At 46.1% G+C, this 15,154-nt stretch overlaps 1 protein-coding gene across 1 annotated transcript; it reads right to left on the minus strand.

Annotated features, from left to right (window-relative positions):
• Window positions 1-5,638: 5,638 nt before the first annotated feature.
• LOC125520573 (probable indole-3-pyruvate monooxygenase YUCCA11) lies at window positions 5,639-12,195 on the minus strand. The gene is made up of 5 exons (XM_048685528.1): window positions 11,140-12,195; window positions 9,157-10,998; window positions 7,260-8,736; window positions 6,722-7,089; window positions 5,639-6,254 (listed from the first exon to the last, which is right to left on the minus strand). The coding sequence occupies exons 1-2, from the start codon at window positions 12,118-12,120 to the stop codon at window positions 10,804-10,806; spliced, it is 1,176 nt and encodes a 391-aa protein (XP_048541485.1). The 5' UTR covers window positions 12,121-12,195; the 3' UTR covers window positions 5,639-6,254; window positions 6,722-7,089; window positions 7,260-8,736; window positions 9,157-10,803.
• Between the last annotated feature and the right edge of the window lie 2,959 nt (window positions 12,196-15,154).

Consider the following 15,154-nt stretch of genomic DNA (forward strand, 5'->3'; position numbering starts at 1 on the left):
AGGAACTATTCACCTCACATAGTGATGCCAGTTTGGCTAATCTTATTGAGAAAGTAGAGCCAAGGGTCACTACTGCCATGCAGGATATGCTTAATGCTGAATTTTCCTGAGAGGAAATCAAGGCCGCTCTTGATCATATAGGTGATCTCAAGGCTCCGGGACCGGACGGGATGCCGTCCATTGTCTATAAGAAGCACTGGCACTTTATGGGGGACAAGATTGTGGACGAGGTCCTTGCCGTGCTGAATGGTGGTGAGACTCCGTCAGGTTGGAATGATACCGTAGTTGTGCTCATACCAAAGGTCAAAAACCGAAACAGGATTAAAGACCTGCGGCCAATCTCATTGTGTAATGTCCTGTATAAGTTGATCTCTAAAGTGATTGCCAATCGCCTGAAGATCATCATGCCTTCACTCATCTCTGAAAACCAGAGTGCGTTCGTCCCGGGGCGGCTTATCACCGATAACGTTTTGGTGGCTTACGAACTGACGCACTTTCTCATGACCAAGAAGAAGGGAAAGGAGGGATACACTGCAGTCAAGGCGGACATGAGCAAAGCCTACGATCGCGTTGAATGGAGCTTTTTGCAAGCAATGCTCCAGAAGTTGGGCTTCAACACACAGTGGGTCAATCTCATTATGAAGTGTGTGACAACTGTCCGATACCAAATTAAGGTAAATGGTCAGCTCACGGAGCAGTTTTGCCCGTCCAGGGGCCTTCGGCAAGGTGATCCGGCCTCCCCCTATTTATTTGCAATTTGTGTCGAAGGTCTATCAGCTTTGCTACATGCGGCAGAAAGAGAAGGCAAAATAAGTGGTGTCAAGATATGCCCAGCAGCGCCGGTGGTGTCACACCTGTTCTTTGCGGATGACTCCGTAATTCTGATGAAATCAAACCAACAGGAAGATGCTGCTCTAAAAGAGATCCTCGACCTCTATGAGCAGTGTTCCGGACAGTGCATCAACGTGGAAAAGTCTGCTTTAATGTTTAGTCCCAATACTAACACGGAGGCAAGGGATGCAGTTAAAGACACATTGCAGATTAGGAGTGAGGATTGGAAGGAGAAGTACCTTGGGCTGCCGGTCCATGTCGGGCGGTCCAGGAAGAGAACGTTCACTTTCATCAAGGGGGCGTTGGCGGGACGCATCTATGGGTGGAAGGAGAAGCTCATTGCCAAGGTAGGCAAAGAAACTCTACTGACGGCGGTGGCGCAGGCCATACCCACTTTTGCTATGTCGTGCTTCGACTTAACCAAGAGCTTCTGCCATGAACTTAGCGCCCTAATTGGTAACTACCGGTGGAGCCAACAAGATAAGGAGAACACAGTTCACTGGATTGGATGGGAGAAACTAGTAAAGCCAAAGGCGCAAGGGGGTTTAGGCTTTCATGATATGCATAGTTTTAACATGGCAATGCTCTCGAGACAGGCCTGGAGGCTCATTCAAAATCCGGACACACTACACGCCCGTGTTCTCAAAGCCCGATATTTCCCGAATTGTCATGTGCTGCAGGCTGAGGCACGCGATGGTATCTCATATGCGTGGAGGAGTTTGCTGAAAGGGCTTGACCTAATCTGCGAAGGTTACATCTGGCGCATTGGCGATGGCGATAGTGTTAACATATGGGAAGACCCTTGGATTCCAAGGCCATGGTCACGGAAAGTTCTAACCCCAAGAGGAAATAATCTGATGCAGAATGTTAGTGAGCTGATGGACCCAGCCACGGGGCAATGGGATGAACGTCTGGTGTGGGATACCTTCTGTGCGGAGGATGCAAGGCATATCTTACAGATGCCACTACGAGAGGGTGTGCAGGACTTTGTGGCATGGCAATTTGACAGCAAAGGTGTTCATTCTGTAAAGAGTGCCTACAAACTGCATATGGAGCTAAAATCAATAAGGAAGAATGGCGGGGCGGGAATGAGCTCTGCGGAAGTGGGCAACCTGAATATATGCGCAGATGATTCTTGGAAAAGGATATGGAAGTTATCATGCCCGAGAACGGTCCAGATGTTTACATGGAGATTGAGGCATGAATCTCTAGCCTTGCTAACGAACATGCAGAGGCGAGGCCTTGTGGTGGAGGGAACGAAATGCTTTTTCTGCGGACGTGCGGATGAAGATGGAGGACACTTGTTCATCAAGTGCAAAGCGGTCAAGGAGGTGTGGAGAGATTTATCCTTAGAGAAGGAAAGAAGGGACCTGGAAGTAATCCCATCTGTGCATGCAATGTTGGACTACTTATGGGGGGTAGATATCCTAAAACGCATGCAAATCTTGACGTTTTGGTGGATGTGGTGGAGTGCCATGAATAAACTGAGAAAGGGGGAAGTTGTGATGCCTGCGGCTGATATTGCGAGACGAACACAAAGCTGCACACTTGAGTATATGCAAGTATATCTCCCGGCTCCTAAGGCACAAAGCACTGATCTTTGGAGGCCGCCTGAGGGAGACATGGTGAAATTCAATATTGATGGATCCTTCATCCCAGGAGAAAACCATGCAAGGTGGGGATCAGTGGCAAGGACAAGCGATGGCGTCGTGGTGGGCGCGCGGGCTGGTCGACAGGAGCTCATCCAAGATGAGTTTGCGGCTGAAGTAATGGCTTTTTCAAACGCAGTCTCCTTTGCAGCCAATCTGGGGATCACCCAAGTGGAGTTCGAGACGGACTCGCAGCTGTTGGCAGAAGCAATGGACGTGTGCAAGGTCGATTCCTCGGCGTATGCAGCCGTGATTGAGGATACAAAATACCAGCTCAAACTGTGGTTTTCTAAGTTTGTAATAAAACGGTGTAGGCGTAGTGCAAACTCCGCGGCCCATGAACTAGCAGGCCTCGGCCGTATGTGTCCTGCAAACTCGGCTGTCGAGTGGGCGTACGATGTACCCGCCCAAGTGGCTGTATGTGTCTCCGGTGATTTACCCGGACACCGTTAAGTTATAAAGCTTTGGTTTGCTTTCAAAAAAAAAACTTAGACATGAGTAGAGATACCATAAGAAGGGGTTGAAAAACCCAGAAAAAAATCCATCAAGAGTAGAAGGTTGAACGAATGGATGATGGGAAGAAATATGAAAGATGGAATATTATGTTCTTTCTAATAATTATAATGATATCAATCATGAATGAGTAATTAAGTTTGAATTATAGGGCTTCGTCTGGTCCTCCATTTATATATTGGGGGGGGGGGGGGGGGGGGGGCTTTGCCCCCATATTAGGAGGATCCTTACCTTGTACAGAATACATTATTGTGACCTATCTTGTGCAAAATATTTGACACACTTGAAACAAAATAATCCCTCCCCCAGCTTGCTACACGTAGATGCCGACCGATCCTCCCTTTCCTGCCATCGGGGTCGCAAGAGCTGTTGACAAGAATCCTTCCACAAGCGGTTGACGGGAGAGTGTATCTCCCTCAATGCAGAGGTGAATGACGCATATCGCAATGCGCTCATGATGTGCTTCCCACAAGGTGGAGGTGCAATACATTCTTTGTTGAACAAGGACTTACTAGCAACACTAGTAGAGCGCCCGTGCTTTGCTATGGGCTACGATCCATACAAATAAATCACACAAATGGTCATATCCAAGGTTAAATCTGATTTCTCCCTCATACGTCCGAACATGTTAGGACACTAGGCGAGCTCCCCAAAATTTAACCGTATGGATACTCCGGACGCCCCCAAATCCAACCCATATGATATCCCAACATGCGGTCCCAACACGAAAACCCCACCCCACGATTCACACTTCCCTTTCCTGCCTTACCGCTCAGTTTCCCATCTTAGCAGGACATTTCTCGCTAGGGCCTTCTCCTTTAAAACCGGATAACGCTCACCTCATCTTCACCATGGCGTCCTCTCTCTTTCACATGATACTTATGGACTGCTTGCTCATGCAGTTTGCTGCAAAGAATCTCACATGAAATGTTATACATATGTCACATTGGTTCACTATCCTATCTATGATGCCGTGACAGTAGTTTAGAAACTCTCCTAGCACTCCAAATACCGGCAACAAAATCTCCAAATATATAGCATTCGCAGCTACCATGAAATAGGACACTAAACAACATTTGCAGCAAGCAATCAATTTATGCACCAAGCACACTGAGCAGAAGCAACAAGCTATCAAGATTTCTTCTACTCACAGAACTGACAAATGTGACTAACTCTTAGCTTTGCCTTCAGAACCTAAAAATGGTATAGTCCCATCACTACTTCAGCTGCTCTCTGATCTCAATAGAAAACATGGAGATCGTCTAAAAAACAGAGTACACTTTGGCCGCACTTAAATAAGCTTGCTAAAAAGAAACTTAGGTGATGTAAGAAAATATAAGTAACTTCCACTTGACAGACGCATCATTTGACATATAGATTTTCAATTAGCATGGCAACTGAAGTGAGTCTATTGATTAAATTACATAGTTCATTGTTAAGTGGTAAACACAGATTTAGAAGAGTTGCCAATGCTCATCTGTCAAATATGCTACTGTATACTTATCTGAGCTGCCAATGATCATCATCATCTGTCAAATATACTACTGTATACTTATGTGAGCTGCCAATGCTCATCTCAAGAAAGGATTGTATACCCAAAAGACCAGACCTTATACGGGAGTTATTCTATGAAACAATTTCAAAACGGCTCACCCTGTATCCACTGCTAGTAGTGTCTATAAAAGAGCTCTTTTTCCCTACATCGGCGAGTTAATACTTTGATCTCTACCAACTGGAAGCACAGATAACTATATTTAAAAACAGGGACATCTGCTATCTTCATGAGTAAATGAACAGTAAAAAAGCAGAGGACCAAACCCAAATATTTTCATGAATGTTACAGATCATTTTTGTTAATGTGTAAGTACATCAAACATGTTCCAACAAGCAGGAAAATTGTAGAAACATACAAATGATGGGCAGTTCCTAATTCCTAGCTATCATGGAATCACTGCATGATGCATTGCACTGAGCACCTTCTGTGTGATATGGAGATGGGCAGAGGCAAAGATCAAGGAATTAAAATTCGAAAAGAATAAACAAGCTGTCAGTAAGCCAATAGAAATCGACAAAAAAAAGTTTACTTCAGTAAGCCGATAGGGATCGACACATTTGAAGACATAACTACCACAACAAAGATTTCATCGTTGTAATAATAGCCTTAGTGCTGAATTATACTCCTTAAAATATGTCTCGGGCATTTTCTTCAAGTACCTTGTAGGCAACAACAATGACAATGATTCTAAGGAATGAAATTTTCTCGCAAACAACCTGACTTGTATATACTGATCGTAAATTCACCTAGCTGTATGAAAATCAAAACCAATCGTTACATAGGTTATCCAAAGAATTGATAAACAGACTTTAAGAGCAAAAGTGTTTTAACCTGAACTTCCAAGAAATCATCAAAGCAGAAGTGGCTTCCCTCCCATCAATAAACTTCCAGGTGAATAGGAGAAGCATGACCATGGAGAATCATAACTGAATACCTGAATAGAGAGTCATAATTGTCCTGGCAGTAGCACATCTCTTTGTCCCTCCTATATTCTTCAATCACATCAGAATACTAAAATTGACCATACATCGTTTTCAAGAGAACAAAAATGATCGATCAAACAATTGGTCTAATTCAAAAGTTCGTGTCCTTCATTCTCATAATCATCAGTCTTCTTAACCAACTTCTTCTTGCAATACAACATCTTTCTCCCAGCCCTCACCCCCATCCATCTTCATTCATAACACCATTTTTAACCCTATTTTCAAAATCAATCAGGTGAATATTTGAGAGCAGTAATTTGATCTCCCTCCTTATTGATTAGTAGACAGAATATAACATTCAATCTTTCCATGTGCAGTTGCTGGCAACCTCTGTCATTTAGTGAAGAGGTGGTAGCTGTGGTGTCAGCAAAAAAATAAAAATAAAAATGCATTGATGTATTGCAAGTTTCTGGAGACCAATATAATAGCTTTGAAGATTTCCTACACCAATCCCGGCCTCATGGCATTCCAGACGGCCTATGTAGATGAAGCAAGTGCAACCATATCTTGTAAAAGAAAGATATATCAGCTTTGCAAAGGTACTCCTGAAAATATCTCAATTAAAAATACACATCTCTCTATGGTTCCACCTTCATCATAATGTTACCGTCCTCAAGAATTTAAAGATAAAGAAAGGTTTCCACTTATACTCCTCTTTTTATGTGTTGTGTTGTTCTGTTAGTTCACTGCAAATGGAATATATTCTGTGCTTCGACATATTTCCTGGTAATATGGAAGAAAGAAATATATTACAAATATCATCCATATGTCAGTCAAAGGCTGAACAATTACTATTATGAAATACAACAATATTAGACGTGATGGAAGATGGTTTCAAAGTCCCAAAAATAAGACCGCAATAAGGACCTAGAGTGTATCGCCTGATGGATGTGAAGGGCAGCATGACTCGACGATCATCGTCTAGTTAAGAATGGTAGGATCGTCTTTGTAGGCCTCATTTGTGATTGTGTTTACTCTTGAAAAAACAAGCTAAGAAAAGGAAACATATGCACAATATTGAAAGTCTGGTATAACAGGAAAACACGACTACAGAATTCAGAGCTGGTAAACTACAGTAACTGTTGCTGGTAGCATTTCATATAGCTATGCATATGATGATATCCATTAGTCACCAAGCATGACGGATAACAGGAATCCATTTCCGATGGCCATTTAAGCTAGAAATTTACCTGAACAAAAGCTTTGTAGTAGCTTCCGAAAAAAAGCTTTGTAGTAGCTTCCTAAAAAAAGCTTTTGTAGTAACTCTGAAGTGTTGCATCAGATATGAAGTCGTCATGAGAAGCAAGATCTACACCAGCCTCCTTGCCCCATCTTACATATTGTCCCTTCCCTCCGTAATCTTCCCAGTTATTGCATAGTGACAGTATTAACCATGTAATCTAGTGCATGGCAAAATGAGATGAAAAAAATCGGACACCATAACCTGAAGAAACTACTGTTGTGCAGAGATCGGCCTTTTATATGGAGACATGCCCCAGACATGCAAATTTCTTCATGAAATACATGATGAGCATCCAGTTTCATTTGTTTCCATTTCCTGTTACATTTTTGGCTAGTGGATCAGTCTGGCATGTGAATGAGATAGCAATTTCATAAAATAAACATGGTATCAAATGTAAGATCCAGATTTTTATGATGATCTAACAAGAAAAGCGCTACTTATGAATGCATTTCGTGAAGCAGGTAACCATTTCAGAGAATGCTCACCTGGAACACATCCTCGTCATAGAATGGCACGGTCTACTGCACGTGAAAGAACCGCCCACAGTTGGCCGGCGGCTGTCTCGTCACACCTGGTCACTGTCTGCACCTCACTCGTGTCCCCCGCTCGCAGGAGCGCTGTTAACTGCGGCCATCTGCCACCACGCAGGAGGAGAGGAAGGCAGGGGCCTCTCCCGCTGGAGGAGAGGAAGGCAGACGGCGCAGAAGATGGTGTCGTCCTGGCACCCGTATCCCTGGACAGAGAAGAGAGCGACATGAGAAATTGAGAACAAACATGAATAACCCAATAACCAACTGTCTGTTTTTTATCCAACAAAAAAATGACCTTAAATTAGCCTTATTTCATAAAACACATTCAGAAAGGCTCACCATGTATCCACTGCTGGCAGTGTCTATAAAAGAGCTCTTTTTCCTTGCATCAGTGAGTTAATTTTTTGATCTCTACCAACTGGAAGCACATGTAACTATATTTTTTTTGTACAAACACATGTAACTATATTTAAAAACATGAACATCTGCTATCTTCATCAATAAATAAACAGTAAAAAAGCAGAGGACCAAACCCAAATAATTCGGCATGAATGTTACTGATCAGTTTTGTTAATGTATAAGTACATCAAACATGTTAATATGTAAGTACATCAAACATGTTCGAACAAGCAGGAGGTGATGCTTTATGACATGTGTGCTTGGAACACAACAATCGGATGAATTGGAAGAAAAAAGATGAAGTGAGTTTAGAGATCGATATGGCGATAGAAAAGTAGATGGCTGAGAAGAACAGAGGAAATGAGAGGAGTAATTAGAAAGGGAGAAAAAGGTCAGAAAAAGATCGCCTGGTCATTCATGTTAGTTTCCTCTCCAAACTTAATGCATCCGCCAAACCTTGAACAAGAGAAGGACGGGGCGCGTGCCTGCAACCCATTATCTCCTCGGCTCATGATTAAAAGAAAATTTTCAGATATTAAAGTACCAAAAAATATGAGCAGTGTCGCGATCAATCCAGTAAATACTATAGGGCTTCACTAATTTCAGAATATTGGCCTGAGATAACATATTTTGACTTTCCTTTGCCCATATTAACATATCGTTGCTGACAGATAATATACTTTTCATCAAAGATAATGCAAGAGGAATTTAATAAACAACATAATCACGATCTTTAATTTTTTGTTAATTATTTGAAGTAAAAACAGGATGCTATTCACCTAAATATGTAAAAACATCAGAGTAAATATATCTATTTTTTGCCCAATTAATTTGAATATCGACATACAAATCCAGCATGTTTATGGAACCTTGTAATGGGAGTGGTTTGCCAAGGCTCGAATTCATAAAGAATGAATCTTTGAGATATTGGTTTCAGGATGATACTGAATAGTATTGTATTTGGGTACAAACTGTTTGCTTGAAGGAAAAATTGAACACCATTAGTTGACCCTCTTATCATTTCACTAATTACCTACATATTCAAAAGAAGAAAACTTCAGTACACACACATAGGCAGTATAGCAAGTAACACACCACTGATATGAAATGCCGCTGAAGAGTAATTCATGTAGCTTAGAGAATCATGCTATTTTTTTCCTGATTAAAGAGACCAACTGTGTTCACCAATTTAGCAAACATACACCTAAAAAATTGACTTGCTAATTCCGGAAATGTTGATGCAACAACAATGCATCAAGTTGTGGAGTATAAATTATTTTTTTGTCTTTAAAAAAAATGGTATGACAAGCTCACGCAATCTAGAATGAGTGTTTTTAGCATGGAGGATTATATTGATGTACGTGATTAAGAAAGCAAGCAAATAATTAGTTATATGTACAATAGTCGCTAGTGTACCTTTAGAAATGAAAAATCCCGACAAACATTGACTAACCTCTGGATTGTTGCTTCTTGTAAGAATGCATCAGGAACCTTCAAAATGTCCTGGATAAGGAAAACATGAACCCTCCAGCGTTTCTCGGTAAAATGAAATGAAAAGGTCTTCTGTAGATGCTACAACAAAATGCTATCAAATGATGTCCACTCAGAACTACTTGAAGTATTTTCATCTCCATTTTTTTTTGAAGATTCTTATGAATGTTGAGATCAATCTGCATACTGAAGGGCCAAATAATAACAAAAGCTAGTAAAACAATCTCATAAATATTTGTGAACTTGAGATACCCTGCACGTAGCTAGCAACGTGTATATGCATACTGAAGTAATCTTATTGCTTCCTAGGGATGGACCAAGTAACAAAAGCTAGCAACGTATGTGAGTCACTGGCGCGTGGATGAACAGAAGCAACAACTTGTACACCCGTCTGTGCAGCCTATGCAAAGGAAGACAACAGAGGACCGATGATAGCTGCGTCCCCAGCAACAGGAGGAAGGGTGTGGTGCTGGTATGTATGTCCAGGGCCATCCGGATGAATGGCGGCGGCAAACTGAGACATGATGTTGCTGGAAGAGGGAAAGCCCGCAGTAGATGGACGTGCATAGATAGGAGGTCGTTCTCTCCAATTCACCACTACCACAAGCACGACGCCACGGCCATGAGCGGCACCGCGCCTACCTCTCCTCCTGGCTACAACATACAAGGATAGCAACACGGCGATCTGTCAGTATGGAGGAAACGGCCAGCAGTGGTGCTGGTGCTTGTACGTCCAGCACGCGGCAGCGAACGTCTCGAAGCCCTCGCCCCAGAGCGTCCCCGACGACCGCAGCACCGTCCCCTTGTGCTCCTCCTCCACCTTCCTATCCTTTCCCAGAGACATGGAACGGGCCAGGCCCTGCAGCATCGACGAGATCTGCCGCATTCTCGCAAGCCAACATCAGGAGCCCGCTCGATCGGCTGATTCTACAGAGAAGCTTCTTCCTCCCCTCTTCCATGGCTGGCAGAAGGGACGCGATGAGAGGAACGGGAGGCAACGCCTCATCCAGATCCAGATCGGGCAGGGGTGAGTGTAGGGGAGGGGGCGAGGCAGGCGGAGGGAGGGGCAACAGCGGAGCAGGGCAGCGGGGGGCTCCGGCGGGCGGCGAACCCTAGAGCAGGGGCGAGGCAGGCAGAGGGAGGGGCAACAGCGGAGCAGGGCGGCGGGGTACGGCGGCGGGCGGCGAACCATAGGAGAGGCGAGACCGAGGGAGAGGGAGGAGTTGGATCGAGCGGCGATGCGGAGGGGGACAAAAAAAAATCTACCAAGTTAATTTACGGAAAAAAACCGGACGAAAATGGTGGGACGAAAATTAACCGGCGAAGACTAGAGATGGCACACAACACGGGCATGAGTGGGTTTGGTTAATCACCCACCCAAACATATAGCTAGATCACCCACTTATTCCTCGCCACCTTGGATGATACCTCGACATTGACAGGTTCCAGTGCTAGATCACCCATTTTCTGAAGACTTATTTTACCCACCCAAGCATATATATATATATATAGCTAGATCACAAACGCTAGAAGGGTCCATCAAGCTGGGCCGGCCCGATGAGAGAGATCTCCTCGAGGGACGCAATGACCTGGGGTCTACTACCAAGCTCTAGACCCCATCGCCGTCGTCGTCGCCGGAGCCCTGCCGGAGCAGCCTGCTAATGTCCTCCGCGATGAACTCCCCGTCTGTGCCGCTGCCGTAGATCCCTCTCCCTGCCAGCCCCGCACGGTACAGCCCGTTCCCCCCCTTGGGAGATCTCCCGGACGCCATCCCGTCGTCACCGATCAGCCCGCCGTCGTCGCTCTGAAACCAAACCAGGCAGCATTCCGACGATTCAGCTTCAGTTCCACTTCTCGAGCTAGCATTAGCAAGCTGAGAAGTTGGCAACACAAATACAATACATATATGGGTTGATTGATTCTTGGCATGAGTTATCGATCGAACCTTGAGCCACTTCTTTGCCATGCTGCGGTACCCGGTGGCGAAGACGATGGCGTCGAAGCGGCGCCGCTCCCCGCCGGAGAATTCCACCACGTCCCCTTCGATGTTCGTCATCGCCGGCAGCACCTGGATCTGGCCGCTCTTGATCTTGTCGTAGGTGCCGACGTCGATGACTGGGTAGACGTTGCTCTGGATCTTTCTGGTGAAGGGCCCTACGTCGGGCCGCCGGAGGCCGTGCCTGGCCGTGTCGCCGAAGACGACGCGGCATGCGAACACCGCCAGCCGGTCGATCATCCAGACGGGCAGGTAGGCGAACAGCGCCGTGGACGCGTTCATGATCTCCCTCGTCATGAGGTGGAGCTCGCCGCGGACGACGATGGAGGCCGCGGCGCCGGCCTGGGCGAGGTCCAGGGCGATCTCCATTCCGGAGTTGCCGCAGCCGACGACGAGCACCTCCTTTCCCCGCATCCCCTCGGCGGACCGGTACTCGCTGGCGTGGATGGCCTCGCCAGGGAACGTGTCCAGCCCGGGCACCACGGGGAAGACCTTCTCGTCGAACTCCCCCGTGGCCACCACCAGGTACCTCGCCACGTACTGCTCCGTGTCGCCGGTGCCGAGGTGGACGGCGTCAACCTCCCATCGGCCTTCGTCCACAATGAAGCGCGCGGATCGGACCTCGCGGCGGAGGCGGAGGCGCGCGCGCACGGCGAAGCGGTCGGCGTAGGCGTCGAGGTAGCGGACGAAGTGGTCGCGGGGGAGGTAGGCCGGCGCGTCGTCGGCGTGCGGCAGGTGGGGGAGCGCGCTTGCTTGCTTGGGGAGGTGCAGGTGGAGACGATCGTAGGCGCGCTTCTGCCATAGCGAGCCGACGCAGTCATCCCGCTCCAGTACGATGCTATCCACCCCGCGCCGCGCCAGGCAGGCCGACGCCGCCAGCCCCGACGGCCCCGCCCCAACGATGATCACCGGCGGCGCGCTGTTTTCCATTGCCGTTGTTTGGTGCGCACAAGCTGCCTCAGCCTGGATGTACGTACAGGAGATCCCTATGCCAGGACCGGTTGGTTTTCACGGCGGCAATGCTACACTTACGTAAAGGAGCTACTTAAGTTTACGTATCAGCCAACATGGAAGAATAGGATTGGTGTTTAGGGGAGTGAGGGGCCCACCCCCTGAAAATCATAACCTCCAATTCCCATTTTCGTAAGTGTAGCATTGCCGTTTTCACGGACCCTCTCTACCAAACCCTTTGTCCCTCCAATTCCCATCCAGAGTTCGACAGGCAATGCCGTAGGAAAAAAATCTGCTCGTATGTTTAGCATCACAGGTCGGCCAATCGACCGATCGTTCCAGTGATTTGATTCACGGATGGAAAATGTTGCCCGGCTGGCCAAGCAGCTACGTGTCCTCGCCGGTCTTGCCATGGGCCCATGCGACCGTGTATCATCACCTACCCTTATCTCTTCAAGCGCGACCCAAACCACTCGTTTTTCTTCTTTCTCCTCCCGTCTCACCTCTTCCCCCTATGGCCCTATCCCCTCCGTACTCTCCGTGCTGCGCAAGCCTGTTTCCAGCCGCCGTGAGCCCCTCAATCGCCATGCGCGGCTGGCACACGTCGGTGCTGCAACCATGGCCTTGCGACGCTGCCGGTCACCAATGTGATGCATTGGGTGTTGCAACTGGCTATGATGGAGCTGCGGCCGGCACAAGGCGGAGCAGCAACTAGCAGCGCTAGATTGTCAGTTGCTATAGTCGGCGCCCTTTTTTGCTAGAACCATAGAAAGCCGGGGTTGCAACCGGCGTGTTGCGTAGCTGCAACCAGCACCACCAAATGCTAGGACCAACGTCGATTTTTGCTGGAACAAGGCCGACGCACGGAGAAGCTGCAACACCACCAAATGTCACGACGGACGTTCTAGAAAGCTACAACCGGCGAGTGAAAAAGGTTCAACCCAAGACAAGAGAAGCTAGGGGCTTGCCACCGCGTAACCAGGAAAAAAAGCTGCAATTGCCGGCCGGGAAAGCTACAATGGCGATGTGAACATCTTCAACAAGCTTGCTGAGGTAAGGACGGTGGACAAAGTGCTACAACCAGCATGCGGCGTGCTGCGATGGTGGGCACCGGGTGTTGCTACGAGGACCAGCACATATGCATGGAGGTGTCAATGACGATGGTGCACGGACTAGCGGGGGATTGTGAGGGTGGCAACCGGCGATGCTTCGTTGTCGGTCGCCTTGCGCATCCATGTTGGGGGTTGGCGGCGCTCGCCGTCGCTCTCCCCCATGCGCGATTGGTATGATTTTTGGGGAAAAAAGCAAAACAACAATGAGGGGACGAAGTAGAGGCCAAATCTGGTGGTTGGAGACAACATTTGACACGTACAGGATGCGAACGGTGGGGGGACTGGCGCTAGTCGACGTGCGCCTAGCACCGCCCTTTACGAATTTCCACACAGTCCCCGCACATGTCGCCGCCGTCGTGCTCCTCCACTACTACATGGACTGCTACCACTACCATAAAATATAAAATTCCTATGAAACTTCTCCTTCACTATCTTGTCTTCGCCTCCGACTCCTACCACAAAATCCCAAAACACTGATGTGTCAAATCATGGTTTTCTATCACAATTAACTTTTCTGGGTAGAGGCTAGAAAACAAAGTTTTCGTCAAATCTTGGGAATTCTGGATCTTTTGGACCAGCACTATTTGGATGAATTTTGAATTCCAACATCATTATTTTTTTTACAATTAATCAGCAAATGTGTCGTTTTGTAGTGGTAGTCACTCTCTTTTCTGAAGATGCGGGTTCGAATCCACCAGCTACTAAAAAATAATGTGGGAAAGTGGGGACCGAACGCATAACATCGTGGAACTTGAGTTAGGGCATCTCTAAAGCGAACCCTCAAAGCTCCGGTATACGTCCGGAGCACTTTTGCTAACTTTTGTCATTGGAGACCCTTAAACGTCCAAAGACTAGCAGTCCCGATCTTCGTTTTCCGGCAAATCCAAAACAAACTTGGAGGAGCTATGTGTCTTGTTTTAGTGGCCATCACTCTCTTTTCTGAAGGTGACGGCTTGAATCGACCCACTACTAAGAAACTCAGAACTTCGTGGAGCTTGAGCTAGCTCCGTTTGGCCACGCCAGGTAGTGGCACAAGAAGAAAGAGAACACATAATACTAATTTACTGGGAACCCTAGAATATAAAATGTTAATGGAAAAGGGTTGACTTATTTATCACAAACCCCCTAGAATTTTACAATTCAAAAAATGGGGGTCAGTTTTTACAAGTCCCGGACATTTTCTTGATTCACGAGGAAGAAGGAGTATTGGTCAGTGACCGGAGATTTGAGTAGTATAGCAATGGCATAACTCAGATGTTGCAAGAGACAAATAATAAATCTTAAAAATGAAAATATGTTAGCAGGAATATAATAGTGGTCATTTCCTTTTTGTTTTAGACGGTTTCTAACCAATTTGTGTGGTGAGTGAGTTCATAGGATTTCGAACCTGACATAGTGTTTGTTACTTCCTTTCATCAAACCCATCAAAACCAGTACCAACAAGGAATTCTAAAAGAAGATCATATCATCATCTTGTAGGCACAAGATTATCATGGAGTGGTGAGTAAAATGCATCATAAGTCTTAAAACTATGGGAGGTATGCCAGTTTAGTCCTACTACTTAGAAAATGTAGTTTTAGGTCCTAAAATTATTGGTGGAGTGTTAGTTTAGTCCTATGACTTTGATACTGCAGTTTTAGGTCCTAAAACTATTGGAGGTGTGTTAGTTTAGTCCTATAACTTCGAAATTACACGGCCATCGGTGTGTTTTCACAGATCATAATATCTTGATTCATAATGTTTTGACAATTTACAACCTTTCATCTTCTTTATAATTTACTCCTTAGCTTTGATACACTGAACAGAAGCTGCTAGCAACCTTTCAACTTGTAGCATCGTCAACTCATTTTGACGCTCTTCATGATCTATGATACTACTTATGTTCCCACTCCGATCTTCAA

Source organism: Triticum urartu, chromosome 7 (genome assembly GCF_003073215.2).
Source record: "Triticum urartu cultivar G1812 chromosome 7, Tu2.1, whole genome shotgun sequence".
NCBI lineage: Eukaryota > Viridiplantae > Streptophyta > Magnoliopsida > Poales > Poaceae > Triticum > Triticum urartu.